Raw genomic sequence first — 27,622 nt, forward strand, 5'->3', positions numbered from 1 at the left:
ACCATACTTACCAAAGATATGATGTGATTGCTACTTTTGTGTGTGTGTATATATATATATATATATATATATATATTTTTTTTTTTTTCATTTTTCAATGATAGGTAATAGTGGGGAGGAATGGGAGGTGTGATGCGAACAACAAAGATGGGGCAAGATGCCATTACCATTAAACTATCGATTGAACCTTGGGGAAGAGGGGGAGGAGGTATTTGGACCCAAGTTCTCCCCATAAAAAAGACCGGATCACCAGACAGTGTCACAAAATCACAAGGCTTTTGCAACAAAATTTACTTAGTTGAACCTGCAACATTTACTAAGAATTTTACCCTCTCATTGCACCTTTACTGCATTACAAGCCCAAAATAAAGTCACTTATTATCGTCTTACATCATCAGGACCCTATCAAACCTATACCAATTATCCTATATAGTATATACATCAGCGGGTTCCACAGAAGACTCGCATCTTTGTCAGATATTTCATAATCTTTGTGATTAGCTATCTTTGTCAGAAAACTGAAAATCTAGCTACAAAATCTACACTTCAAAATGTGAAGGGGAGTTAGCAAACCCTGAATCAGCATGTCATCTGGAACAATTAAGTACCTGCTTCTTATTTACATAGACATCCTGCTGTGATACTTGTGGCTGAGCCAATACAGCACTCCCCTCTGAAGAATCCTCTTGAAGGATGTCTCCTATTTGGACCCAGTCCTAATTATGCTGTCACAAAATGTAAATGGTAAGTAAGCTATACAGGTGTCCTTAAAGTGAAAGATCTTCAAATTGATCCAGTTGCATAATCACATCTATAAATTCCAGGCATTGAAACTTGTTGAATATGGAACAGCTAAATAATGTGCTCACCCCACAAATCTGTAGTACTGACTTTAGGATCTGTTCGGAACCAGTAATCATTGTCAATCTGCAAATAAGTTGGTTAGGTTTCCTTCAGCATGACCCAAAATAGGAAAAAAGAAAAAACCTATAAGGTATGTTTGGGATGGAGAGAACTCATTTTTAGTGTATTTTTGCAAATCTTCCCCTCTTCTATCCCTCATCTCCCTCCAAAACATAGGGTTACAAATCCACTTTGAAACTTAAAAAATCTGGTTTTTTTTTTTTTTTAATAAATTTTAAAAGAACACTTCTAAACATACTTACACCAGAGTCCAAAGGAATAATCTTCTGAATCCCAGACACCTCTGAAGCTGGAGAGCTGAAAGCTTCAGAAGAATTGTTTTGATTAACCTGGGGTGGCTGCACTGCATCTTCCTCTTTGCAGTGATCACTATTCCCAGCTGATGAATCTGGTGATTTAGCCTGCTTAACACTCATACTTTCATGTTGGCTGTCAAATTTGCTACAAGCATCAACAACATGGCCATTAGAGAGAAGACACTACCTTCTCATGTAAAACATATAATGCAAGAAATATATATATATATATATATATAGAGAGAGAGAGAGAGAGAGAGGCAGGGGATTGCGAAGAAATACAGCTGCACATGCTCATAAAAGAATACCTCAAGAGGTACAAATCAATTGGTCCAGTGGTGCTTCTAATAGTCATATTACACTGCCTCTGGTGGAAACCAATATCCTGCTGATCAAGCAGCCAACCAATCACATATATGCTAATACAATGCACACATTTTCAAACCACATCATCCACACTACCCACCTCGTCAGGATCAGGAACTTCAATATTACTAGCCTGTGGAGCTTTTATTGCAATAAGTGTTTGATTCTGTGACAATGATAACAACCAGAAAGTAAGCTTGAGAAATCAACAGATAAGGAACAAATTTCAAGGAGAGGGAGAGAGAGAGAGATACCTGGAAGCATGGAAGGCTCATAATATCTTCTCCTGTTAATAAAAGGTACCTGACAGTCCAAAGAGGCAAACTATTAACTGAAAGAACCAATATCATACACATCAGATACAGTGAGAATGTGGAGGAATTCGGAGTATACTTTTGATAATTTTCACCTTCCTTCAGGGCATTCAGAAACTCTAGTTTTTGCCTGAGGAAAGAAAATCATGACAGCTCAAAATTCAAAACGCTAAAAAGATAAATCATAGAAAAACATCTTTCTCAATTAGTGAACCAACCTTATAAATTCATCAAGACTGCATTCTTCAAGATATAAACTCGCATTTTCAGCCTGTAATGAAACAATGGAGAGAGTTCAAGTTATTGTAATATGTCAATAGGAAAGGTTAGAAAACTTGAATTTCAATTTCATTTTATAAAATATGCCAGTTACAATCAGCTTTGAACTCTCCAAACCTAAGTTGACGTCATGATATTAAGTTGTCTTATCTAACCAAACAATTAATGCAGACAATACCGTAAATTTCTGAGTCCAGCTAAAGAAAATGATCAGTCATCAGCAATCTGCTTCATATGAGATCTATTTGTCTTAATCTTGGATTACTGATACAAGACTTCATTTAATGTCAGCTATCCATTGGAACTTTTATGAAGATGGATATGCTAACAATATGTTGTGAAACTGGACTTAAGCCAAATGGAAGTTTGCAAACTAGTTCACACAGCTCAACCAAACTATTCTGCATACAAATTGAGAAAGCATCAAAGATCATGTATGTTAACTTTCCATTTTTTAGTACATTTACAGAGCAAGGCTTAAGTACTTCCAGCTGAGTATTTTTTCTGTATAGAAATCTGCTTTTGTAATGACGAGTCAATCTATGAAGTTCCTGTCATGTTTCTTACTGTATGTATGCCAACACGGAATTTCAAAAGATTTACACTCAATTTATACTGTGCAAGAAGCAATAACTTGAGATTCTTATCATGCAATAATATAATCAATTTGTAATTCTGTAAATTCAGCAATTAAAAAATCAACATAAAGAACATGCAAGAAATTGAAATGACTGAAATTTTATATGCACCTTTAGTGCAGCAACTTGATCGTCCAGCTCCTGCTGGCCCACATCGCCATATCCCCTGTTTAATGCTAGCATGTCATTATCAATTAATAATAAAGAAGAAAGCACTAAAGAATAAATTGTATTTTCTTTTTCTTTTTCTTTTTCTTTTTTGAATAAATGAAAAGATCAATATCATTACTTCCAACGTATGTGGTTCTTTGAAGTTTTCTCTATCAATCCTATTCCTTCAAGGACATTTGTAATATCATATATCCTCCGCTTTTGAACCTGTCAAAAACAATATGATGCAAATACCCAGAGAGTATAAAGTAATCAGCACTAAACAATACCAGCAAGTTAAATTTCTGGCACAAGAATGAGTCATGCTTAACATACCTGTTGAAAAAGGATTAAATTCATATTCACCACAGAAATTCTTGTCATAGGAAAACATTTTCAAATTTTCAACAGAAGCAGATCCTTTTTTAACTTCCACCAATCGAATAGCAATTTTACATAGAAATTATGACAACATTTAATACCTGCAGTATCTCTGCAGTATGGTTCAGATCAAGGGTGCCATCCTTAGCTTCCTGGATCAAACTGATAAATTTCTTGGTTAACAAGCCTGCAAAGAACATATTAAACCCATTTACCATAACCTCAGTAGCCACATCAAACAGAAAACCAACCATTCAACAAATAAATGCAAACTGTGTGTATCTGTGTGATGTATAGAATCATATATGAAGAGCAGTAATTGAATAGAACCTTACTAAAAACTTACCTAAAGAACTGTCATAGCGACAATTAGCTGCATTCAGACCATTAGGACACTCCGTCAGGAAAAAATAATAAATTAGAAATCAATATGCCCATTACATGGGCCCAAGATATTAATATATGGACTAATTAATAGATGTAATAAAGGGATGTTACCAATATCTGTTTTCTGAGTCCCAGATTTGGTTTGTTTTGGAGCCTTTGATTGAGTCTGATGCTTTCTACGAGTGCGTGACTCTGGTTTAAGTGGAAGATCATTTGCTAATTCAGTCTGTCCGGGGATGGCGGCCTGTCCACTTGTCTGGGCCTCACACTCATCTAATTCATTCATTTGCCTCAACTGCAGTGATTACAGTATTTTATATAATTACATAAAGAGGTACAAAGAATACAAATCAAACACCTGCTGGACAGATACTGTTGCAACAGAAGTGGAATTAACTCATACAATTTAACTTCTGTTCATGCAAGATTTTATATTAACCAGATAAGAGGTAACAAGATGTATGAGTATATGGTTGAAACCTCTTAATTAAGAAAAGGCAAACTCAATATTCACAACCATCCCAGCCACTTCCCAACAATAATTCTTGTTTGTGTTCTCACTGCATTTATATCAATTCATGATGTACAAAAGAAAATTCACATAAATGTGAGGCCATCATAAGCTAACTGTATGACAATCATGGATAAAGAATCCACATCTCCAATATTTAAGTCATTATTTTTGTACCAAAAGAGAAATACATAAGTAAATGTATGTGAACAATCAAGCAAAATTTTAAGTGCCATAACAATATATTTTTAAAAAGTTCTCAACACGCATCCAGCCTCCCATACCATAAAAACCAAGTATGAAGCGTACAAAGTGCTCAAGACCCACTTAGCTTTTAATTAAACGCTAATAAGTATGGAGTTGCATATGCATTTTCAGTTGAACATACAAGTGATTACATTTATAAAGCTTTATCAGCCCAGCAGGTAAGATATTGTTTGTCTACCCCTTACATTGTCACAGGTAACTTTTAAAGGGGATGTCAGCTGGGCTCATCAAAGGAAAGCTTGGTTCGTTAGATGCCCCAGTCAGATTCAGCACATAACAGAACAAAGATCTGAAAATATCTGGGGCATTGTGAAATACTTTTCAAGCCAATGAGCTCTAGCTCAAACGACACTTTCTCCTCCCATTATAATGTGATGGAGGGTGAGGTCTTGGGTTCAAGACCTGGGTGCATGTGGAAAATTTAAATAAATAAAAGAATAAGAAAATGAAATACTTTGCAAGTCATTTACATATTTTCCAAATTACAACGAAATTTACTGCTTCCATCTTTAAAATCATTTCTTCTTACTAACACAGTATCCCTAATCCATGGGTTTTGAATAAATATAGATTAAGAACACTCTCTATATTCTTTCTGATGATTCAATAGCCAAGACATTCCATCTACATTGTTTAATTATTGATGTTCACATGGAGTGTCAGATTCTAGACAGTTCCTTTGTGCCCTTAGTTGAAAAAAAAAACCTTCTTCTTACAAAAAATGCTATTTCCACTGACCATAATTGTAGGTTGCAGATATGGACAAAAATATTACGTAAAGAATCACATTAAGACATAATACCACACGATTTGCCAAGATAGCAATCTAAAAGACATGCTCGAGATATATAAGGTTTGTTTTAGAAATACAAGGAAACAGCATTCCAAATTAAAAGCATGCAATATTTGCGTTGAACTTGCACTTAATGTGGCTCACTGCATAAGTAACAAAATCACAAAACTTGCCTGCAGTACAAATTCATTTAACTAAGAAACAATAATTAAAAATCTTAGTAAAAACTTAAAATGCCCAACCGAAATTCTAAATGGAGAAAAGAATAAATGCTTTTACAAGAATCGTCTTGACAACATAATTTATTTATTTTTGGATGACGTAGGAGTACTTCACTCAGATTAGTTGCACGTCACTGATAATCAAACTCCTACTCCATTCTCCAAAACCAGTTATCGGGTAATCCATGGGACTTTTCACCCTTGACGGGATAAAAATTAGTTTCCCCAAACCACAACACAATGCCAAACAGAGTTATAAATATTGAACCATATCAGCTTGTTCGGCTAGAATTTATCACACTGGCCAGTACCACCAATCCAGTACACTTACCCTTTTGAAATATACCATCCTACTATACCAGGTTGTCTCAATACCGGCTATTTTGGCTCATACAAAATCATTCAAAATTTTGTTTTCTTCTTAGTATGTAATGAATAAATGAAATAATATCTTAATGTGTTGAATAGAGATCATAAGAATGAATTCTGTTTCTTAGATTCAGATAATGCAAATGGTTATATGAAGTTATTTTGAGGTCATGAATATATATAAATGGATCACAAAAACGATACACTGTGATCAAACCGAAAAGGCTCTGATTCCATTCCAAAAAAAATTGAAAACCTAACAAAATCTACAAAATTATCGTTTGTGCCAAAAACAAAATATAAAAGGCGTAAATGTAAAGTGAAACGAAACGAAGAAGCTCACCGCCAGTTCGGCAAAGGTGGCGGAATGAGCAACGGAGGCGGCCGCGTGAGAGTAGGAGGGAAAGGGATTAGTAGCGAAGAAGGAGAAAGGTTGAATTCCCTGGAAAGCTGCTGCTGCTGCTGCTGCGTAGGGATTGTGATTGTGAGTGTGGAATTGCGAGCCAGGTTCTTGATTTGGAAGGTTTGGATCGTTCGCCATTGAAGCGTGCTCGAGAGAAATAGAGAGATAAGAGAGTGATTGATATGTTGGGAGTGTTTGGAGGGAAAAGATGAGAATGAGAGTTAGAGTTTGTGTTTGTGTTTGTTTGGGTGTTTTAGCGAGAGGGAGAGTTCAGGTTTGAAAAGGAGTGAAAGAAAAGAGTAATAAGGACTAAGGAAACGGAAGAAGAGGAGAGAGAGATTCGATTCTTTCGAATCGCAAGCCTTCCCCGCCACTCCCTCTTGCCTAAGTTTCCTCTTTTTTTACTTTCTTTTTCTTTTCTTTTCTTTTTTCCGCTCTCTCCTTCATTCTACTTTTTTTGAGTTTTTCTTCATTTGGGCTTCTTCTTTTGTTTTTCCTTTTTGTGTAATGACTTGGAGCCCATTTGTATCATCTTTTTTTTTCTTTTCTTTTTTGGGCTAAATAAAAAGGGGTCTTGGGTCTCGATGTGGACTTATTGACTATACGCGACGTGACAATAAGAATAATACAACGTATACCATCAGAGATTTTATAGGGCTATTATTGTTGTATCTATTGTTTCATTTTGACTTATCAGGCTCTAACGGATGTGAGTTCCAGTAAGCTCAACTAGTAAAATTTCTGATGATCGAATAAGAGATTTGGAGTTCAATCTCCACCTACACTAAAAACTAATTGGTATTTTAATCTGATAATAAAGAGATATCATCAGAAGCGGATGTCATAGGTTAAAACACTCTTAAAAAAAAGGCCCCAACGGATAATTACTAAACTATATTATTAAATATGGTTTACAAAATCTATTTTAGGCTTTAATAACCAACAAAGATTTGCTTACAATTATTATAAACTTTTGAGATAAGTGCTTTGGTAGGCAAAAAAAACTAGCCAAAAAAGTAATGTTTTTTAGAGTATGAATTTGGTAAGGATGGAATATAAAACTCATATTTTACACCATCCAATAATAGATTGTTACATCAGCATTTTACTTAAAATTCAATACATCCTACCACATCTAATAATATCTCAATAAACTCTCAATTTTGTTGGATTTGTATATGAGTATTACAATTGATTTGGTGTAGTTGTACTTATTATTAAATATGTGATAAGATGGTGTGGCATGTTGGGATTGGAGGAGTAAAATATGAGTTTTATATCACATTCTTATAGAATTTAATCTCATTTTTTTATGGTATGTTTGGTTAGGATGGAAAGGGAGGGGAAAGAAATTGGGGAAGAAAAATGGAATTGAGTTTTCTATTTGGACCCACTATTTCTTTCCTTCCAAATAGGGAAGAAAATGGCTTTGAGAAAGAAGTACAAAATTACCCTTATTTTTAATTAATTATCTCTACCAAACACACCTGACGGAACATACAATTTTTTTTCCTCCTATTTTTCCAACCTCCCAACCAAAGAAAGCCTCAACTTTCATAAGAGACTAAAATTCTTAAAAATTTATTTATTGTACCTAGGTGAGAAAATCGTTACTCCTAAATAAAATACCAGCAACTAAAATTCTTAAAACTTTATTTATCATACCCATGTGTGAAAAAAATGTTACTCCTAAATAAATACTGCATGCTAATACCCCTCCCATTGAATCCTTCAATTACCTTCCATTTTAGCTTGGATGTGATACATATGATATTTATTTGATTTTTAAATGCCATTTGTTTTACATCTAAATAAAAATGGAAGGAAATGGGAGGGGGATTTAATGGTAGGAAATTTTATCCTTAGAGGTAAGGCATCATTAGGGATGGCAATTGTTACCCGACCCGATAAACAGTAGGGTCAGGTTTAGATTTTTAAAATAAAACCCGAAGCAGGTCCAGGTTTTTGCAACACCCTCCCGAACTCAGACTCAGACCTACCCCACTTAGTTTAGCTAAAATTACAAAAATACCTAACTATATACATACCCTTATACCTAACCATAACTCACTTTCATTCTAATTCTCACTCTCTTTAGCAGCCACCCCTCACGCCTCACCCTTACTCAGTACCCACTCTCACTCTCAAGTCTCAAGCCCTCCCTCAAGCGATCAAGCACCATGCAACTCACCCAAACCACCACAACCACAACCAAGATCCAAGAAAAAAAATTCTTCACCGACGGATCATCCCAAATCCTCGTTGACAAGTCGAAACTCTCATCAATCATAAAAATCTCCACAACCACCGTGAACCACCCCTTACTTGTTGTTACAAACCCACAACCGGTTGGGTTTGGGTTTTTTTGTGAGCCAAATTTGGGTTTTTTTTTTTTTTTTTTTTTTTTTTTTTTTTTTTTTTTTTTTGTGAGTTTTGTTGGTGGTTTTTCAGATTTGCTAATTTTCCTTCTGAGTTTGCAAAATTTTTGGGATTTGTTGGATTTTTGGTATGGATTGGTTTGTTAGATCGTGGCATCTGTTTGGATTTTTGGGATTTGTTGGGTTCGGTTTATTCATTTATTTTTTTTTGCTTTTAATTTCATAGATCGGAATTCAAAACACATTTTCTGGTTTGGAATATTTGGTAGTCTTAATTTCAATGGATGGTGATTTTTTTTTTTTTAGACATGGCTGGACGGGTTGGGCCACGGATTGAGCTCAAATCTGGCATGGTTGGACTAGACCCGTGGGCCTCGCAAGGGCCCGACAGGGCAGGTTTGGGGGTTAAAAAATCCCTTTAATAAACGGGCAGGTTCAGGTAACCAGGGCAAGCATGTAGGTCAGGTTCGGACATAAAGAAACCCGGCACGAACCCGACTTGTTGCCATTCCTTGGCATCATAATATTATACCGTACAGACCACTAAAGAAACACGACTAGCTGACTACTGAATCTGATACCTGAAACTCATCTTATGCGAAATTACCACATTGGCTTATGATTGGTTCAAGAACTGCACAGAACGGCAGTTTGCTGCCGGTGGCATGCCTGCAATATATGGATGATGTCATGGATCTTCTTGAACTAGTTAAAAGTATAAACATCTTCAACTCTGTGTAGATCTTTTAGAAATAGTTTTACACGTCTCTTGACTATTGGAAACATGGTTCCACTTCTTGTGGTATTTGCCCCTTTGATTTCACAGAATCCTTTTTCCAACAGATAAGATTGTTGAAGCTGTAAACTAGATATGGCTTCTACATCTTATACTTGCTGGATTCATTTCTTTCAACACTATCCTGGTTCCTTCTAAAAAGAAATTAATCTTCTTAATTTTGAAATTAAAGGAAAAAGCTACACTTTTATTTTGAATTGTATTTGGTAATAAGTTAATAGCATGAACAATTTTTTTCCTTGTTTGACTGCTGTAATAGCTAGCCGTACACCATAGTCACTTCTTTATTGTGGATTAAAAGATATACTCTTTAAAAAATTTTAAATTAAGAAAGGTGATTGTAGCATTGAAATCATTGACAGTTTCTACTCTAATATTTTTGTCTCTTGATTTTTGCGAAGTGGAAAATGATGATTGACTTATATCAATTATTTGTTTGCTTCTGCAATATTTTTCTGCTATTAATGTGATGTGCTATAGATAGGTATTTTTCTTCTTTATTGTGATTTATCTAATTTATTGCTACTCCCTCCGTCCCACTTTGTTTGTCCTCTATTCCATTTTGAAATGTCCTAAAATATTGTCCTGTTTCTAAAAATAAAAGTTATTAGTTTACTAATGTTCCTATTATACCCCTAAACCTCATTAAGAATAACTCCTTTTAAAAAAAGCTAATAAATTTATTTAAGGATAATTTTGTAAACTTATACATTTTTATAAGACAGACAAGACAATAAATGATGTTCCCTTAAAATGTTTGACTTTTCAAACAGGACAAATAAAGTGGGACGGAGGGAGTATAATATTTTAGGTGATATTCCTATGGATTACAATGATCATATTGGTAATAGTGATGAAGATCATTCTTATGATGTAGAAAACGATGAATATGATGATGAGGAATTATATGATCTTGCTATTGCTGGATGTCATGTTGCAGTGACATATTATATGAAATATATTGATAAACAACCTTGTAGAGATTCTGAACAAACTGGCTATATGTGGTTGATGGATTGTTTGACGGGTAATGAAACGAAATGTTACGAAATGTTTAGAATAAAGCCACATGTTTTTCTTCAATTGTGTAATGTTTTACAACATACATATGGACTTCAGTACACAAGGCATATTAGGCTTGAAGAGTCAGTAGGTATATGTTTAATGATATTTGGACAAGGAGCATGTTATGGGATGGCTTAAGAAAGATTCCAACATTCTGGTGAGACTATACACAGACATTTTCATAGAGTTCTGAAACACCTTAACATAATGTCAATGGATATCTTCAAGCCTTCTGACCCTACATTTAGTGTAGTTCCAAGACATATACAGAAGAATCCATTGTACATGCCACACTTTCAGGTATTAATTTCATACATTCTAATTTGTTTCTAATATTTGTTAGGATTATTTCCTAAGTAACTAAAATTTATATTCTATTTTAGGACTGCATTGGTGCCATTGACGGTACACATATCCAAGTTGTTGTTGGAGACGACAAGAAAGCTCCATATTATAATAGAAAGGGTGTGACATCTTTTAATGTGATGGCAGCATGCGATTTTGATTTACTTTTCACATTTGTTATGGCTGGATGGGAGGGTGCAGCACATGATACACGTATTTTCTTAGATGCTATCCGTCGACAATCTGTCAATTTTCCAAAACCACCACCAGGTATATAAAATTTTTATATATGTATGAAGGATATTATTTATGTACATCTTACATTTTTTTTTTTTACTAGGAAAATATTATTTAGTTGATGCTGGATACCCCTTAAGGAAAGGATATTTGCCACCTTATAAGGGACAGAGGTATCATCTTTCAGATTTTCGACGAGCTAGTCGAGTGAATCACATAGAAGAGAGGTTTAATTATGTTCACTCATCACTTAGAAGTGCAATTGAGCGAACTTTTGGAGTGTGGAAGAATAAATGGAAAATTTTAAAGCAAATGCCACCTTATGACATTAGGCACCAAAGAAACATTATAGTTGCTACTTGTGTTTTGCATAATTTTATTAGAAAACATGATAGGGAAGATGAGGGATTCAATTGGGATGAACATGACTTGGATAGACCAAGAAGCAATAGTAGTGGAGAAGGTAGTAGCAGACAGGCAAACGTTGAAAATATACAAGATGAGGAGATGAAATTTGTTCGTGACAAAATAGCTCGATCCATTTGTGGGTTGTAAACAATATTTTTATTATTTATGTTTTGGTGTTTTGGTTTTTAATTTTTTCGGATAAGAACTTTTTTATTATTATAATGGATTGTCTAGTATTGATATTGTTGGCAATTAACATTTTAATATAATTATTTTCCTAATTATTTTAATATCTTTTTCTTGATGAGTTATTTTTAATATTTTAAATTTGATAAACTTCTCTCCATGAATTTCAACAACGAAAACATCATCATTGTTGTTATTATTAATGTAATTGTTAAGCCTAATTACATATTTTCAATAATAAAAAAACACTGATCACAGGAAAAATGAAAATATAACCTTCAAAAAATAGTTAAATCCTTTTTTGGAAATTACACTCAAAACAGCTATTTTTAAAACAGCTTATCCAAACGCTTAATATGACTTTAAAAATAGAAAACGCATTTTTTCACATTTTTACCAAACACTTATCTGTGGCTTTTAAAATGGAGTTTTTAAAACGCACGTTTTTAAAACGCTAGTTTTTAAAACGCACTTCTTGAAACAGCTTATCCAAACAGGCCCTTAATTAGCGAATTGAAAACTAGAGATTTCAACCCATACACTCCCCACAACAAACCAAAGACCAAAAAAACTAGAGCAGAAGCCCAGATCATCATCATAAACTCATAATGGGAAACTAATAAAAGTGCCGTAACTAGCAAATGGAAAAATCAAAATGTACAACAGATTGCAACCACGCAAGAAAAAACTGCAGCAGTTGCAAGTTTACAGATAATATAAAAACTAAAAGCTAGTGTACATTCGGGAGACATTTGTTTTACTTGCCAACAAATAAGCAATGCAGGCAAATGGGAGCAACCTTATTCCATTGTAGGCGGGATTAGCTGCTGCTACATATTTTAATCCCACTAAGAATATACCCACCAAATGCACTCATTTGCATGCATGGATGGGTCCGTGAAGGAAGCACCTGCACAAAATTATCAAAAATCAAGAGGAAAGGTCAAGTATATCATTTGAAGGACAACGCCCTATCTATCCCCTTGCATAGATATATTTCAGACATCAATCAATGGGATTAAAAATAGAAGGAAGATGTCAGTGTTTCAAATTCAGCACTATAATGGGAACAGTTATTAGCATTGCCTATAAACCCCCCACCCCCCACCACAACACCACCCCCCCCCCCCCCAAAAAAAAAAAAAAGATGGATCTTTACTTTAAAGCACTGTAGAATTCTAAAGAATGACTCCTTAACTGGCTTCAACACAATTTAAAATTCAAGAAATTTGCTGTACCAGTATGTTAGTTGACAAGTGCACTAAGAACATCAGTAATAGGAGACAATCAACAATTTCACAAGCAGCAGCATCCCAATCAAAGGAAGGGAACCATCAACAAGAGAAGTTACAGCATTTATCATACTTCTGCATCGTTGGCCATTTAGGTCATGGCCTCATCCTAAGCCCTACCCAGACAGGTCCGCTTTTGCTCTAGAGGTTGTCTTAGCCTCTTAGGTATGGATAATAAAAAAGTCCACTCTGGTGAGTTCGTTTCTCACAAAGAGTGCATTCAAGTGATATGTATGACTCTCTCTCTCTCTCTCTCTCAAGCATATGCACACCACACAAAATTTATGTATTGAGCAAGGAATATTAGAATATTAAAATGGATGTTGACACAGAAAATTCCACACATTCTTTTTTTTCAATAACATTTTAACAATGAATATTTAACTGCGAAACATCTAATACTGTTGGCAAAAAATATAAGATTACAAATGTAGAAGAACTTCCACACCATAGAGTGCATAAAAAGCAAGCAAAAAACCAAACCTGGTATTCACGCAACCAAGGTTCTGAAATTTGCAAGCCAATTGCCATCTTCCCAAGCTGCAGATTATGCATGCAAGTTGCAAGAGGCTGCATTCAACAGAAAAAATAGTTTGAGTTTTTGTTCTATCAATAAGTGAATGCTTATCTACTTATCCAAAAAAAAAAGGAAGAAGAAGTGAATGCCTATCCATGAGTCAAACTGCTTTTTCATGATAATTAACATGAAAATTTTATTAAGAGGAGGAGAAACCTTATTTACACAGGTTGTATTAAAAAGGTTCGCCTAAGAATCTACAAATCGAATTCCATCTAAAAATTATGAAAAACATTCATATAGAGGGAACAGTAGCAACAATCCATTAACCTGAATCATTACCATTACCAAACCAATTCAGGAGTTGCAGACTTGTCTTAAAACAAACTACTACCATATCGACATGATCACATATAATAGTTGCAAATCAACTGTTGGGAACTGAGCTGAAACTTTCATATTTTTAAAAAATAAAAATAAAAAATAAAAAAAATCCCTTAGATTGCTATACCACAATTATCAATCTAGCATTAGATCACCTACTTTTGAATTTTTGAACTACTCCAAACACAAAGCTTAAAAGAAATTGGACCGAAACCAAGTGGAAGATTTGATAATGGAGCAAAAAGTGTTCCAAACTCACCCTTTCAGAAAAAGTGACAAAAAAGACACATTAAAAAGTCAAAATTTTCTTAATACCAAGAATTTGAAAGAAATGACCTGAAGATACTGGTGATAAATTGCAAAAGGAGCTGAATTTGCTAGGAGTGGCAAAAGATCTTTAAGCAGATTCCAAAGATCCAGCTCTGGTGCGGCAATTATTAGGCTGCATAAAATATTTAAAAGAATTGTCAACTAATGCTTCTTCTGATTGGTATAACAAACATTCACTGACTGTAGCTCCCAGGAAAATGAGTTCTCAAAAAACCATCAACTAAAATTTTCTCCTGATTTGTTAACCAAAAACACAATAATTACCTAGAAAAACCATTTTCCTTCCACAAGTCAATGGCTTGTTTTGAAGCCTTATTTCCAGCCTTTGTGGACTTGCCCGTTTTGTTTACAGGAGAAACAGTGGTCTCAGAGATAAGATCTGATTTCTCATTTTCAGTAGGAGTAATCTCTTCCGTGCCAACTGATGAAGATATTTGATTCTGCACAAATCAATCTTATGACAAAATTAGGGGACCTAAAATGAAATATATGCCAAAAATAAGGCAAAGTCACTACTCACTTACATTTGACAGACATTCCATGTTAATGTCGTCTCCCTGCTGGTGAATTTGTTCAGAAGTTCCATTTTGGGATAAAGAGAGGTCAGTGAGAGGAGACCGCACAATCCTGAACCAAAATTAATTTAATAATAAGCAAAAAAAAATACCCCACAACAAGAGAAAAAGGGGGGGATAATCAGAATATAAACTAACATAACCATCAAAAGGACATGGCAGAAAATAACAAGGCAATAAAGCCCACAAAATTCAGGATATACAAGGACTAAGAAAAACTTGTGGCAAATCCTACATTTATTCAATGTCCCATCACTACCCAAGAAAGGCACCGGCCACCTCAATAATTCTACGAAGCTTCTATCATAAGGAATCAACCATAACATCTAGCCAGCAACTTGGACCAGTTGATCCCTGGGCCAACTAAATCATCAGGCAAGACAACTACATTTTTAATATTTCTTGTGAAAACCTAAATCCAATCCATGTTTATGCACAAAATATTGTTCAACAACCAACGGTTGCTAGTTAACAAAACGGGAGCAGGGGAATAGCATCACACCTTAAAAAACTTAACAGACAAAAGACCTAGCAAGCAAAATGAGAGTGGGAGCAGACCAAGGTTACTAACACCTTCATAAACCTAATAGACAGGAGAGTCCAGAAGTCCCAAGCCACACAAGTACAGGAAAAAGAAGGAATTGAAGTCACCCTCTTTCCCTTTCTTGCTCTCCTGCTGGCCACCTTTAACCATCATGGGGAATAATATGAACTAGCCCATAATATCCCACCCAATACATATTCGATCGAAGCCCAAGTTTTGAGCTCAGATTGGAAAGATTTGGTTGGAAGTCAGAGTGTTCTGGGAAGGCCAAATAATCCTTATTCAAATCTCAACATAATGCTAACTTGTTTGTGCAAAGTGGGGTCATTAAAAAAAACCTTCAAGTAACTGCAATTCTGAAAAAATGGGAGAACTCAAAACCAGATTTACCTCTTACAAATTTCATTACTTAAGTTGAATATTCTGACTATATCAATAGAATACGGAGTGCTTCCAAGATATGTACTGCAAACATAACCGGTACCTGCCACACAAAGAAAATCATAAAAACAACCAAGACAGTACACGCAACAATTGCTCTCAATTACATGAGTCATCCATAACAACGAAATTTCCTCCAGACAACAAAACTATACCAATCCAACCCCGAAATGAAGTGCAAGAGGAAGTTCTGGGAGACCACATTATCCATGCTAGTCAAAATTAAACATTTTGAAGTTTACCGTAAGGAGAAGGTAGACCAAAAAAAAAAGTTAATGCACTTATTGAATGTATCAAATGGAACTCCTCTTATAAATACTCGTCTTAATACAACCAATGGATATTTGGCTCAATGATCTTCTCAACCAATACAAGTTGGCAACATGTATATTTTTCTCTACTTTGTGCACTTCATTTTGGGGATAAGTAAATTCAAAAGTGTTACTGATCAATTTAAATGGATGTTTTCAGGGGTATATGGTCTGAATCTAGACTCTGATCGATTCCAACTACGGGAAGTGTTGGTCAGCGTCTTCAGTTGGTAGGAACTTCCATGGTGATAAGTATTCCCCAAAAAAAAAAGAGAGAAATTCACAATTTGAAGGGAATGAACATAGAACAAACCTCCTAATCGTTCTGCCACAGCACCAGTTAGAAGGCCACCAACCATATCCACTACGAGAACGTCAGAATTTGCAGTAACGTTAGCCATGGAAAGAAGAAGAGATAATGCATCCACTCGCAAGAATCTGAATCACAGGCAAACAAAAATAAATTAATTAAAATATGAGCACATAGAAAAGTTTAATCTAAAAAATATCCATGTCAAGATATCAACAACTAGATCTACTTATTATCACAATTCCATTAAAGAAAGAAGAAAAGAAAAAGAAAGACGGGTTTAACTTGTTATTCATGAACCCAAGGTTCTTCATATATGCAAGTGTTGTAACCATTACTTGAGATTCTCAAAAGGCACTACTTCAACACAAAAACACCATTACACTATTTGGGTACAGCACAAGATGAATGTATAAAGTTACTTTCAGTAGCCTATAGCATTGCTTCATAGACTGAGCAAAATGGAAAACGCTGACTGTGAACAAGTAAAATTCCTAGACATAACTGCATCCATAGCCAAGTAACACGATTGGAACAGTTGAGCACATCTGGTAGGTATGGCAATATAATAGGCATTCCATAACTTTTCAGCATTCCGATTAAATACATCATATAAATAGATACATTGAAACATACATCTTGTAAAGTTGTGATTTACAACTACGCTTTATGTTGGCTTTATTTCATGACAAAAAGTGTAGTAATTGCTTTAATTTATTTCCTTGTATTTTGTGGGGTTTTATTGTATTGGGTTTAGTATTAAATTGGTGAATACTTAAGCTTAACTAAAGATCAGTGCATTGCGCGACTAACTTGTGAGAAGTTCACGATAAGGGTTCCCGCGAAAAGGCATGTGAGAGGCACATGACTGGAAGCTGAAGAGTTGTGCTAGACTGTCAATTTCGTGAGTATTTCACAGGTAAAGCCTTCCCGTGAGAAACCTGCAAAACTCTCTGCCTGGAGGATTTTTGAGTGTGACTTTTTTACCCCTTCACCCATACTATATATATCCTTATTACCCACAAATGTAGAGGAGGCCATTCAGAGAGAAAAACCCTAGATAGGTTGTCTACAACATACACACCCATCTTTTAGAGAGAGCTACCCATCCATTAGTGAGAAATCATTGTAGCCTCTTCTCCTTCCCTCTCCCATTGTCATACCTTAAGAGAGGAGATTTGTACCCAAACACAACCCACACATTTTCAGAGTGTAGAGAGTGTTTTGAAACTTGGGAAGTTTTAGGGAATTGCCAAAAGAAGCCGGTGAGGCTTGGTGGATGCAATTAGGCGTATTACGGGATCCGAAAAGTTAGACAAGACACGATTCCGAGAAGCCTTGTTAGAGTAGGAGCTTGAAGGGCTTAGGTACATCGGGTAAATTAGGCTTAGAGGGTCTCTTGTTAACCCATGTATCTCAACTGATTGTCTAGTGGATCGATTACCGCTTGGAGGGCGGCAGAAATTTTTTTCGCCGAATTTTTCAGTTTTCTCTTCGATAACACACCGGCATGTTATCTTGTGTTTGCATTCTCTCTCCCCTTACTCTTGTGCTTTACTTTTAATGCTTGTTGTTCATGCTTATGCACTAGAGTAGTTTTATCAGTTTATTGCGCTTCATTTACTCTTGTTCTGCACTTAAATAAGTTAGAGTAAAAGCAATCTAGCTGTAATCTTTTAATTGGGGGTCTAAACAAGTTTTTGTGTTTTTAACACATTTTCGAGCATTCACATCTATTGTAAATTAATTTCATAAACTCAATGAGTTAAAAATAAAAAATAAAAAAAATAAAAAAACATAAATGAGAACAGAATATATGTATGATAGCCTATTATGTTACTTACAAAAACTGGACAATAAACTGGCAAAAGACCAGTGGCTTGTATAAAGATACAAAAGGGTCCGAAAAGCATAGCCTTTTTATTAGATTCGACAGACCATATCCGTTTTCTGTTTATAACAAAAATATTATCCAAAAAAGACCAAGCAAGGGTATTTCTTGCCTCGTAACTCACTGCTCCCAAGCTTGTACTTCAACTTCTACTTTTGCTAGATAACATAATATATCTTAGTTAGTCCTATGAATATATACATACATATACATGCATATGTATATACTCACATATATAATGTTATTTAAACTTCCCAAAATAATCGCATATCCAGACAATAAATAAGAGGAACCAAAACAAACATACATAGACATACATAAGACAGTTAACAAAATTGTCATAAGTTCATGAGGAGATGTATCATTACCCAATTCTTGCTGGATATTTCTTGAAGTATGCCTCACATATACTGGGGGGAAAAAGGTAAATACAAATTAGATATTATCATTTGAATATACTAGGCAGGTTCCAAAGAAATGACAGTAAAAGGGAACACTTTTCACCCCCACTACCCTTTACATAAAAGTACTCACAGAATGCTCTCCTATGCACATGATATAATTCTGGATAGTTCACACACATCAGTAACTTCCATTGAAGATGGACCAAGTATGCTTTAGCTTTCTTCTATGTTGGATGACTTTATCCATTACAATCTTCCCAATCATATATGTTAAAGCACCCAACATCTTAAAAAAACTAAATTTGCAACATGTTTCTTTTATTTTCTTAAACGCTATATGATAATTGTCTGCCTTAAATATCTTCAGCTTCCATTAATGGAAAAAGCTTTGCTAAACCCACAAACTGGGCCAATTGAAATAAGTCAAATTAGAAAATCATCCACTAAGTTTGCGTTTGGGAAGTGCATTTTGTGCTTCTCAGGTCCACATTTTGCATTTTTCTTTTTTTTCTTTTTTTCTTTTTCAAGCCATGATTGTTGACTTTTCTCCCGTGAACAATGCACATGTGCACTGTTTACGGGACTCACAAACTTCACTTTTCAGCAATTTTTTTCATTAAAAATGAGTCTCACGGTACTATTCACAAATTTAAAAATTATTTTGCTACAGTATTTTCAGCTTTCAGCTTTTAGCTATATCCAAACGGATTCTAAGTACTATCTATGTAAGCACATATAAAAGATAACCACTAATTGATCCTAATAGACCAACAAACTAACTAATCTTGGTTTCTTCCAAGTATGACAGACACCATGGAATAAGCATTGATGTCATCCTCATTTTTTTCTACTCATGCCATAGGCTATTTAAAAGGCAGTCCAGTACTTCCTCTTAGGATTGATATGGCTATGCCAATTATGAGCCAAGCTGCTCTGCCCTTGTTTTGAACCTCATTTTTTAAATGTGACAAGCTTGAAGCCTTGATAAAAAGCTAAGTTCGACTCATGAAGCTAGCAAGCTGCTCAACATTAAATGAGCCAACCTCAATATTGAGATTAGCTAATATGCCCAAGCTTTTATTATATAAATGTCCATCTGTGCTCAAGCTCAAAAGCTCAGCTTCACTCAAGCACAAGCCAAGCTTGAGCACTATGGTTTTTATCAAGTGGAGCTTGAACAATCGCAAATCCCTTGTGCTTCCCTCAATTCCAACTCTATTTCATGCTCAAAAGAAACTAATGCAAATTATTTACAAAGCCTCGTGATAAGGGTTTTTATTTTATTTTTAATGTCATTCAACAGTTGGGAGGAATTAATTAATGCTAAGTATTCATCTTTTTCCATAATGATTGCTGAGTCACAAAGAAAAAATCTAGAGAAGGTTTCAGGGGTTGGCAGAAAGTAAAGAATTACAAACTAATCAAGCTAATTCAAATTAATGTAAGCCCGAAATTGATGTGTCAGCAAATAAAATCATTCAAGCAAGGCTAACTTACCTTCGAGCAAAAGGGCGCCTCAAAAGTACTTTGGGTGCATATTTCTTCTGCTTCTTAAGCCTATATTTCTCCTGCAAACGTATTGAAATAAGCTTTCCTTCAAAATAAAAACTTTTGACAATTTCATTCTCTAACTTACCTGTGAGAACGATGTTTTCTTTTCAAATGTTGCACTATTAGCAATGAGAGCTTCAACTATTTCATCGCCTGTTGCACCCTGACTGCAAAAAATAGTGAGCATTAGTCCAAATTTCTAGTGTGATTATCATAGATCTCTTTGTAGTTTGTTTATCATTATCATTTGATCCTTTTATAATGATATGTGATATACATGAATTCAATTTGGTAGAAGCCTAGATGTAATATACATAAATTAACTTTGCACATGATGTTCTCACCTCCGCATTGCATTTATTTCTTCACCAGTTAGGCTTTGGGCTTTATTATTATCAACTAATGCTCGATTATCTTTGATTTCATCTTGTGATTCAAAGTCTCCTTTCTCCTGAATATTATTGCCTAAGAAGAAAAATTCAACAACAAAATGAATAAATAAAACAGAAAAGATAAGATGCTAAAGGAATGAACATGGACCTTCAAATATATACATGTAAGATATATACACGTACAAAAAGAAATTATAAAGTGAAGTAACAAAGAGAGAAAACGTTAAACTTCATGACTAGGACAAGCAGAGATAAGACTTCTAGAGTACAGTGATGAAAGGCATACACACACCTAATTAATAGTTAGCGGTTTGAAGGTACTTCATTTGTTTGGTTGAGATGAGAAAGCAAACGAAAGGAAGCTAACTAGATACTTTTATCAATTTCATCCATTGAAATCACATCATTCTTTTAATGTAACTTGACTAGCAGCACCTTCAACATGAACTACACACCCCACTTGAGTAATTATTTGTCATCAAAATAGCAAGTAAAGCATGTGAATTAAGCAAAGGCAGATTGCAAAGGCAGCTCCAAGTTATATTTTCCATTAGCATAATTGCCCCGTAGTTAAACAGACACTGTACTTCCTTGTCATGTAACATTTGTAAAACAAAACACAGTTTAGGCACTATAAACACAAACAAATTGAAAGAATGCCACCTAGTTTATCCAAACAATAAAAAATGTCCGGTTAACGGGTGCCATAGGGCATTCATTAACTTTGAATTTTATAAAGCAGTCAAGTCGAATCGGGCTACTCTCAGTTAAAGGGGGTATTTGTTTAATAACTTTTGCTACTTTCCAATGCAGGTGAGACCCGTTTGAAGCCTCCTTAACTATACCCTTTATAAGATTAATGATAATAAATCAAAAGGCAGTGACTTAAGAACCAAACCTTCAACAGTGGGAACAAAGCGAGCCAAACAATGCCCTTGGTCTCCATTTTCGACTTGAAACAAAGAACCAAAAGGACAACCAATTAGAGGTTGCAGAGAGTAAGTCTTATTCCCAATTTTCAATGTCCTGCAAAACCCACCAGCCAAAAAAACTCAATGAAACTTTCCATGGCAATTTATATTAAATAAAATGCAAAAAACCCACAAAAAATAACAAAATTTTTTAACGAAAAAAAAAAGACTTACGAGCCAGCAGAGAGACGAGCGAAAACCAAACGATCGCCATCGTTGATGTCAAGCAAGACACTGCAACCTTCCCAGGTAACTCTAGGGTTTTGAATTGAATCGGATTGGGAATTATTTTGGGACATTATTATGATTCTTTATTGAAGAACAAGAAAAAATCAGTCTAATTGCGAAGAATATATGAATAATAATTAAAAGGAAAATTTTAAAATAGAAAGCTGAAAGAGAGTCACAGGCATTAAAACCCTGATTTTATAGTTTAGGGTTTAAGACTTTTTAAGGTTTTGAGAACGTTAATATTACCAGGCTTTGTTGCAGACTAAAGTATTACCAGGTCAGCAGTGTTCTTAGTCGGCGTTTCAACCCGGGATCATATAACCTGCAATATATAAGAGGTGGACCAATAAAAATAAGACACGTCAATTAAAATTGCCAAGTAGACAATTCAAAAGCCAGCTCAGCTCACCTTATCTATGAAACTAAAGGAGAAAATTTCTTGTATGAGACGGTCTTGGGAAACCGTCTTGTGGGGGGCTGAACTTGATTCCGGGTTGAGACCCCAAGGCCCAAAAAGTCATACTTTTAAGGCTTCGTTTGGTTTGAGTTTTGGTTTGAGTGAAAATAAGAGGGATGAAAAATAAAGAGAGGAAAACAGGGGAGAAAATAATGTTTTCTCTTGTTTGGTATAGGAAAGAAAACACAAAGGATGGAAAATGTTAAAGAAAAAAATCCACCCGAACCCACAAATTTTTTTTCTCCCGATTTGAGAGGAAAACTGGGAAGAAAAGAGAGAAAGGGGGGCTTAACTCCTTGATGTGTTATATGTAAGTTTTTTCTCTTTTTTATTTTTATTTTTGATAATCTTCTCTTTTTTTATTTTATTATGGGAATTTGTGTGCTTGACCTGTGAGTCAGGTCCTTGACTCCTTGTTTTTTTTTTTTTTAATTCTTTTCTTTTGTGTTCGTATAACACCCTTTCTTTTTTCAATTTTTTTTTTTTTTATATAATAAAAAATTGTTTTGCTTTTTTATTTTTTGAAAAATAAGTTTTGGGCTCTTGAACGGAAAAAATTGCCAAACAGACTATTCTTGGAAAAAAATTAGACGCGTGGCACATGTTCAAAGTTATTTAGTAAGCTAGACTGTTTTTGAAAGTCGAGTTTGGCAAACTCGACTTTGGGTTGGAAAACAGACACTATAGTGGCGTTTTTTTAGTGGCTATAGCAGCGTTTATAGAAAACGCCACTATAGGGAACCTATAGTGGCGTTTCTAACAAACGCCACTAAAAAAAACGTCACTATTGTGTCTTTATTCCAGCCCAAAGTCGAGTTTGCCAAACTCGACTTTCAAAAACAGTCTAACAAACTAAATAAGTTTGAACGCGTGCTGTCCAGCTAAAATTTTTCAAAATTTTCACTTTTTGGCAAATTTTGCCCTCTTGAACTTCTTATCCTCTTTTTATTTTAGTTTTTTAATGAAGAGATCATTCATACATAATTTTTTTAATAAAATATAATGTATTATTTTTGTTTTACCTAAATTGGATATAATGGTAACTTTATACAAATTTTATTTTCTATCCTTTCACTTTTCTTCTCAACCAAACAAAAGAGTTTTTCATCCCTCCACTTTTCTACCCTCCCAACCAAACACATACGAGAGAAAACTAGATCTTTTATATCCTTTCATTTTTCTATCATTTTTCTATTTTCTATCCTCCCACGTTTTCACTCTCCCAACCAAACAGACCCTAAGAGATGGATCATGTCCAAAAATGTGGATAGAAGTAAGGACGCCTGGGGAATAAAAGGCAACTCCCCATAATAGGTCCTGTGGAGATTCGAGTTAGCACCCCATTGCCAAAACTCCTATCAGAGGTAACAAGCAGGGTTTATCCTTTGGTGGATACATAGAGGAACATGGGTAACCAATTCCTTTTTTAGTCTGAGATGCCACCACTATTTGACTCGCCTCGAGAAACACCCTAAAAGGATAAGGATCATAAAGGCAATCACCTCCGTAATAATGATATGTTCTCTGCTTAATCACTTCCACGTTAAATGCATATAGATTAGCTTGAACAATGTAGACACCCCTAAAAGTCCTACTTCATGATGAAAGGGAGGTAGAATAAAGGAGTGATGTAATAACTAATAAGTATCCCAAAAATCTAATTGGAAGCAAGCCAACTAGGGAGATAAGGGAGGGTAAGATGTCTATAAAAGGAGGGGATGGTGCAATAGGATGGGGATTCAGAAAAATAGAGAGGAAAAACTTAAGAGTGTGTTTGTTTGGAGGAATTTTAGGGAGAATGTAAAATTTATGAGAGAAAAGTAGAGAGATGACATTTTAAGTAGTTGTTTGGTTAAGAGAGAGAAAAAAAAAAAAGAAGTTATGGAGCTCAGGTGTTTTCTCCCAGGCTTATAAAAAAATTTCTCTCTAAAATGGGAAGAAAACTAAAGAAAAGAAAATTTCAATTTGAGCCTACAAAAATGCATGTGCACATTATTTTGACAATTTGCTTCTTTTTTTTCTTTTTTTGCGTGTTCTTACTTCTTGCCATTAGATTTTTTTATTTACTTTTCCTTTTTCTTCTTCTTATGTTCTTACTTCTTGCCATTTTTTTTTTTAATATACTTTTTCTTCTTCTTCTGGGCTTGTTGCCATTTGTCTTTTCTTTTCCTTTTTTTTTTGTGTGTGTGTGTGTGGTGGGGGGGGGGGGGGGGGCGCTTTTCTTGTACTTCTCAGTAGTTTTTTTTTGGGTGCTCATCTTCCTTTGACTTGTGCTATTAAACAAAAAAATTGTACATACACAATTTTTTTAGTAAAAAACTTGTTACTTTTTTGTTTTATTTAATAGGGACACCATTGTAAATTTATACCAATTTCATTTTCCGTCCTTTCATTTTTCTTCTCAACTAAACAAATATGTTTTCCATCTTTACACTTTTCCATCATCTCAACTAAACACAAATGAGAGAAAACTAAATCTCTTCTACTCTCTCACTTTTCTATCCTCTTTCTATTTTCTATCTTCCCACTTTTCCACTTCTCAAACCAAACGAACCCTAAGGGAGAACAAGAGAGATAAAATGGTAATAGTTGGATAGAGATAAGAGTATTTAGCATTCTTCTAACTCTTTGTTCCTTGGGAAAGCAGTTTATATATCAATCTATAGCCTTATATATTGTTCCTCATTTCTTTCTAATCGGTTATTTAGATCTCCCATTGTAGAAGTTCTATCTCGTAGTTCTTATAAATTAATTGTGCAAGTCAGTTAATTAGTCATTGTAACCTAGTACAGTGTTTGTTTTTGACCACCCACGCGTCTTATGAGATAATTTCTCAACCAAAGAGAACATATCAATTCCTACAATGTATTATAGGTGATATGCTCAACCTATCATATATTGCAGGAATTGCATATTACCTAATTGCAGGTGATATGCTCAACCTTAACCTCTATCTTTAATCATTGTCATATAAAAGCCACTTTGTTTGGCATCTAATAATTTATATTTTGCATGTTCAAGTGCATTGTCTTTTCTTTCTTTCTTTTTTTCTTTTTTTTTTCTTTTTTTTTTGCATTTTAATAAGAACTAAAAGAAATCACTAATATTATCAAGAGTTATACTAAACATGTTTATAAAAAAAAAAGACACTATGTGTCATATCTAAAATTTTTAAATTTTTGTTTTAGATGAGTTAATATTGTACAAAATACAAAGACTCTAATATAAATAAACCATAAAAAAAAAAAAAAAAGAGTAAAACTCATGCATATATTTATGGCTTAAAAAATGTGTAACTCTTACACTAGGTATAATTTGAACTCATATATATGAATAATTGTGATTGTTTTTAATTTTACGTTGCCTATACACGTGCTATATACTAGTATAGGTAGACCAGATGTTTCATCTACTTATCGATTCTTAAATATAAGTTTATGAGCAAAACCACAGACACAAATGTGACAAGACTTCCACTAATTTAAACTTTGAAATTTGTAAGGACAAATTCATCTGTTTATTTGGATGAGAATGCTAAGTTGGTAACATTATACTTTTGTTGACTATGCACCTATTATTGATAACCTCAAGAACCTACTGAACCGGCTGCCACTCTGGAAAATCCAACATGGCTATAGAGAGGCGAATGCCTGTGCTGTGCTGATGCTCAAGCCAATCTTTTCTGTAGCAGATTATGTAATACCTCTGCCACTGAGCTGGGCTCTAAAGTCCAGTGTGTTACAACCTAGTAGGCTACTTCATGCATTAGTTTGAGGCCTAAGAAGTTCAAGACTCATAGTAAAGTGGGCATAGAGTGGTTAAGTTGCATCTTGCAAATCGAGATGGACTGGGCTTTTTGAACTTATCATGGGATGGGACCTATGATTCTTTGGTATCTGGAGTATGGTTCGGCTCACCTATTTCAAAAGCCATAGTAATAATAATTAAAAAAAAAAAAAAAAACCCTAACTTTGTTATAAAATAAAAGTAGTAGATACAACAAATAAAACTAAGAGTAATTGTATATAGAACTTTTATAAGTGGTTATTCACTTTCTTTTGTTATGGTAGAAAGTTATAATGTTTCGCTATTAAAAAGTTATATCTATTTCTTTAGATCAGGACTTTCATATATATAGTTTTTAGTATTTTGATTGGTTTTAAGATATGTTATTGGAGAATTGATGTGGCACTAATGGCTGAAATTTACTGCTGAAGGTTGTACAACTGAAGGCTAGGAAATATATTACAGTAAAATCTAGCCAACACTTTAAATGTATTGCAATAAAATCCAACTAGGGCCTCAAACTTATCTAAATTTCCAACAAACTTATTGAATTATGTTTTTAAAAATAGTAGTATTAACTAATATGAAAACATAATAAATTTGTAATTCATTTAATACTAATAACAGCAAAATTGAATCAAACCCTTCATGATGAAACGATACTTTCTTCTCTCAAGTTCATGATGTACCCCACTACGAATTTAATGAGTGGACCTCATCATGAATGTAAAAGGAGATAACACAATTCTTTATTTTATGAGAATACCTAAAAATTATTCATTTTTGAGAAGGTTTGGACTTAACTATAACTAGTCGCTAACCCGTGCGATGCACGGGATAGTTAAACAAAATTTGTACACATTCACTTTTATTAGTACAATCATTTGAAAATCTTTCTATAGCTTAAGAAACACAATATACTAAAATTAAAGAGAGAAAATTTTCGAAAGACAAAATATTATAGATAATTTAAAAGAATTTTGGTTTAATTCTTGAACACTGTAACTCCATAAAATTCATACTAATAATAATATTTTATGATAGTGCAGTTAGAATTTTGGTTTAATTCTTGAACACTGAATTGGAAATTGATTATATGAGTATTCACTGGTGAACAAAAATGAAGTTAAAATTTGAGCATTGTAACAACTTCTTCACACAGTATTCTACGGGTAGCAACGAATTTAATTTGATTGTGTTACTATATAATCCAAACTTATTAATATATCAGGACTATGAATTAGCTCAATAAAACTATCAAAGCCTTTCCACTACAAGAACATGTGAAGATTCTGTTAATTTGAGCAAACTTAAACCCCTCCATCCACTTAAATTTTAGAAACAGATTATACACTTAAAAGGGTTAGTAATTTATAGCACTTACGTACCCCCCACTATTAGTATACAGACACCAAGTACGGTCGTCGTAACCCAATTAACAAAATTGATCCAAAAGGGTCTAAAAAGCACACAAAATCAATTCAAAAAACAAAAATATGAGACAAAGTAATTACTTATCTC

The 27,622-nt window shown here is 34.3% G+C and overlaps 3 protein-coding genes across 5 annotated transcripts; 1 reads left to right on the top strand and 2 right to left on the bottom strand.

The window, feature by feature from the left end:
- Positions 1-274: 274 nt before the first annotated feature.
- LOC115974484 (transcription factor E2FC) lies at positions 275-6,667 on the bottom strand. 2 transcript variants are annotated; one of them, XM_031094872.1, is made up of 14 exons: positions 6,240-6,667; positions 3,847-4,030; positions 3,695-3,721; positions 3,450-3,535; positions 3,107-3,195; positions 2,929-2,983; positions 2,119-2,171; positions 1,980-2,030; positions 1,841-1,889; positions 1,687-1,752; positions 1,529-1,605; positions 1,167-1,365; positions 870-927; positions 275-725 (listed from the first exon to the last, which is right to left on the bottom strand). In XM_031094872.1, the coding sequence occupies exons 1-14, from the start codon at positions 6,435-6,437 to the stop codon at positions 721-723; spliced, it is 1,197 nt and encodes a 398-aa protein (XP_030950732.1). In that variant the 5' UTR covers positions 6,438-6,667; the 3' UTR covers positions 275-720. The 2 variants fall into 2 exon arrangements, with proteins under 2 accessions (XP_030950732.1, XP_030950731.1); XM_031094871.1 differs by having other exon boundaries at positions 1,529-1,608.
- A 4,018-nt stretch (positions 6,668-10,685) lies between these two features.
- LOC115959310 (protein ALP1-like) lies at positions 10,686-11,675 on the top strand. Its single transcript, XM_031077665.1, has 3 exons — positions 10,686-10,838; positions 10,922-11,153; positions 11,224-11,675. Exons 1-3 carry the CDS (start codon positions 10,746-10,748, stop codon positions 11,673-11,675), a joined length of 777 nt encoding a protein of 258 aa, XP_030933525.1. The 5' UTR covers positions 10,686-10,745.
- A 600-nt stretch (positions 11,676-12,275) lies between these two features.
- On the bottom strand, positions 12,276-22,180 carry LOC115974485 (tRNA (adenine(58)-N(1))-methyltransferase non-catalytic subunit trm6). Of its 2 annotated transcripts, XM_031094874.1 has the most exons (14): positions 22,105-22,180; positions 21,802-21,936; positions 21,555-21,682; positions 20,609-20,729; positions 20,350-20,431; positions 20,211-20,281; positions 18,678-18,719; positions 16,422-16,546; positions 15,747-15,840; positions 14,762-14,864; positions 14,502-14,677; positions 14,244-14,349; positions 13,490-13,576; positions 12,276-12,624 (listed from the first exon to the last, which is right to left on the bottom strand). In XM_031094874.1, the coding sequence occupies exons 2-14, from the start codon at positions 21,924-21,926 to the stop codon at positions 12,535-12,537; spliced, it is 1,350 nt and encodes a 449-aa protein (XP_030950734.1). In that variant the 5' UTR covers positions 21,927-21,936; positions 22,105-22,180; the 3' UTR covers positions 12,276-12,534. The 2 variants fall into 2 exon arrangements, with proteins under 2 accessions (XP_030950734.1, XP_030950733.1); XM_031094873.1 differs by having other exon boundaries at positions 21,802-22,120.
- Positions 22,181-27,622: the final 5,442 nt, after the last annotated feature.

Source organism: Quercus lobata, chromosome 2 (assembly GCF_001633185.2).
Source record: "Quercus lobata isolate SW786 chromosome 2, ValleyOak3.0 Primary Assembly, whole genome shotgun sequence".
In the NCBI taxonomy this organism is placed as follows: domain Eukaryota; kingdom Viridiplantae; phylum Streptophyta; class Magnoliopsida; order Fagales; family Fagaceae; genus Quercus; species Quercus lobata.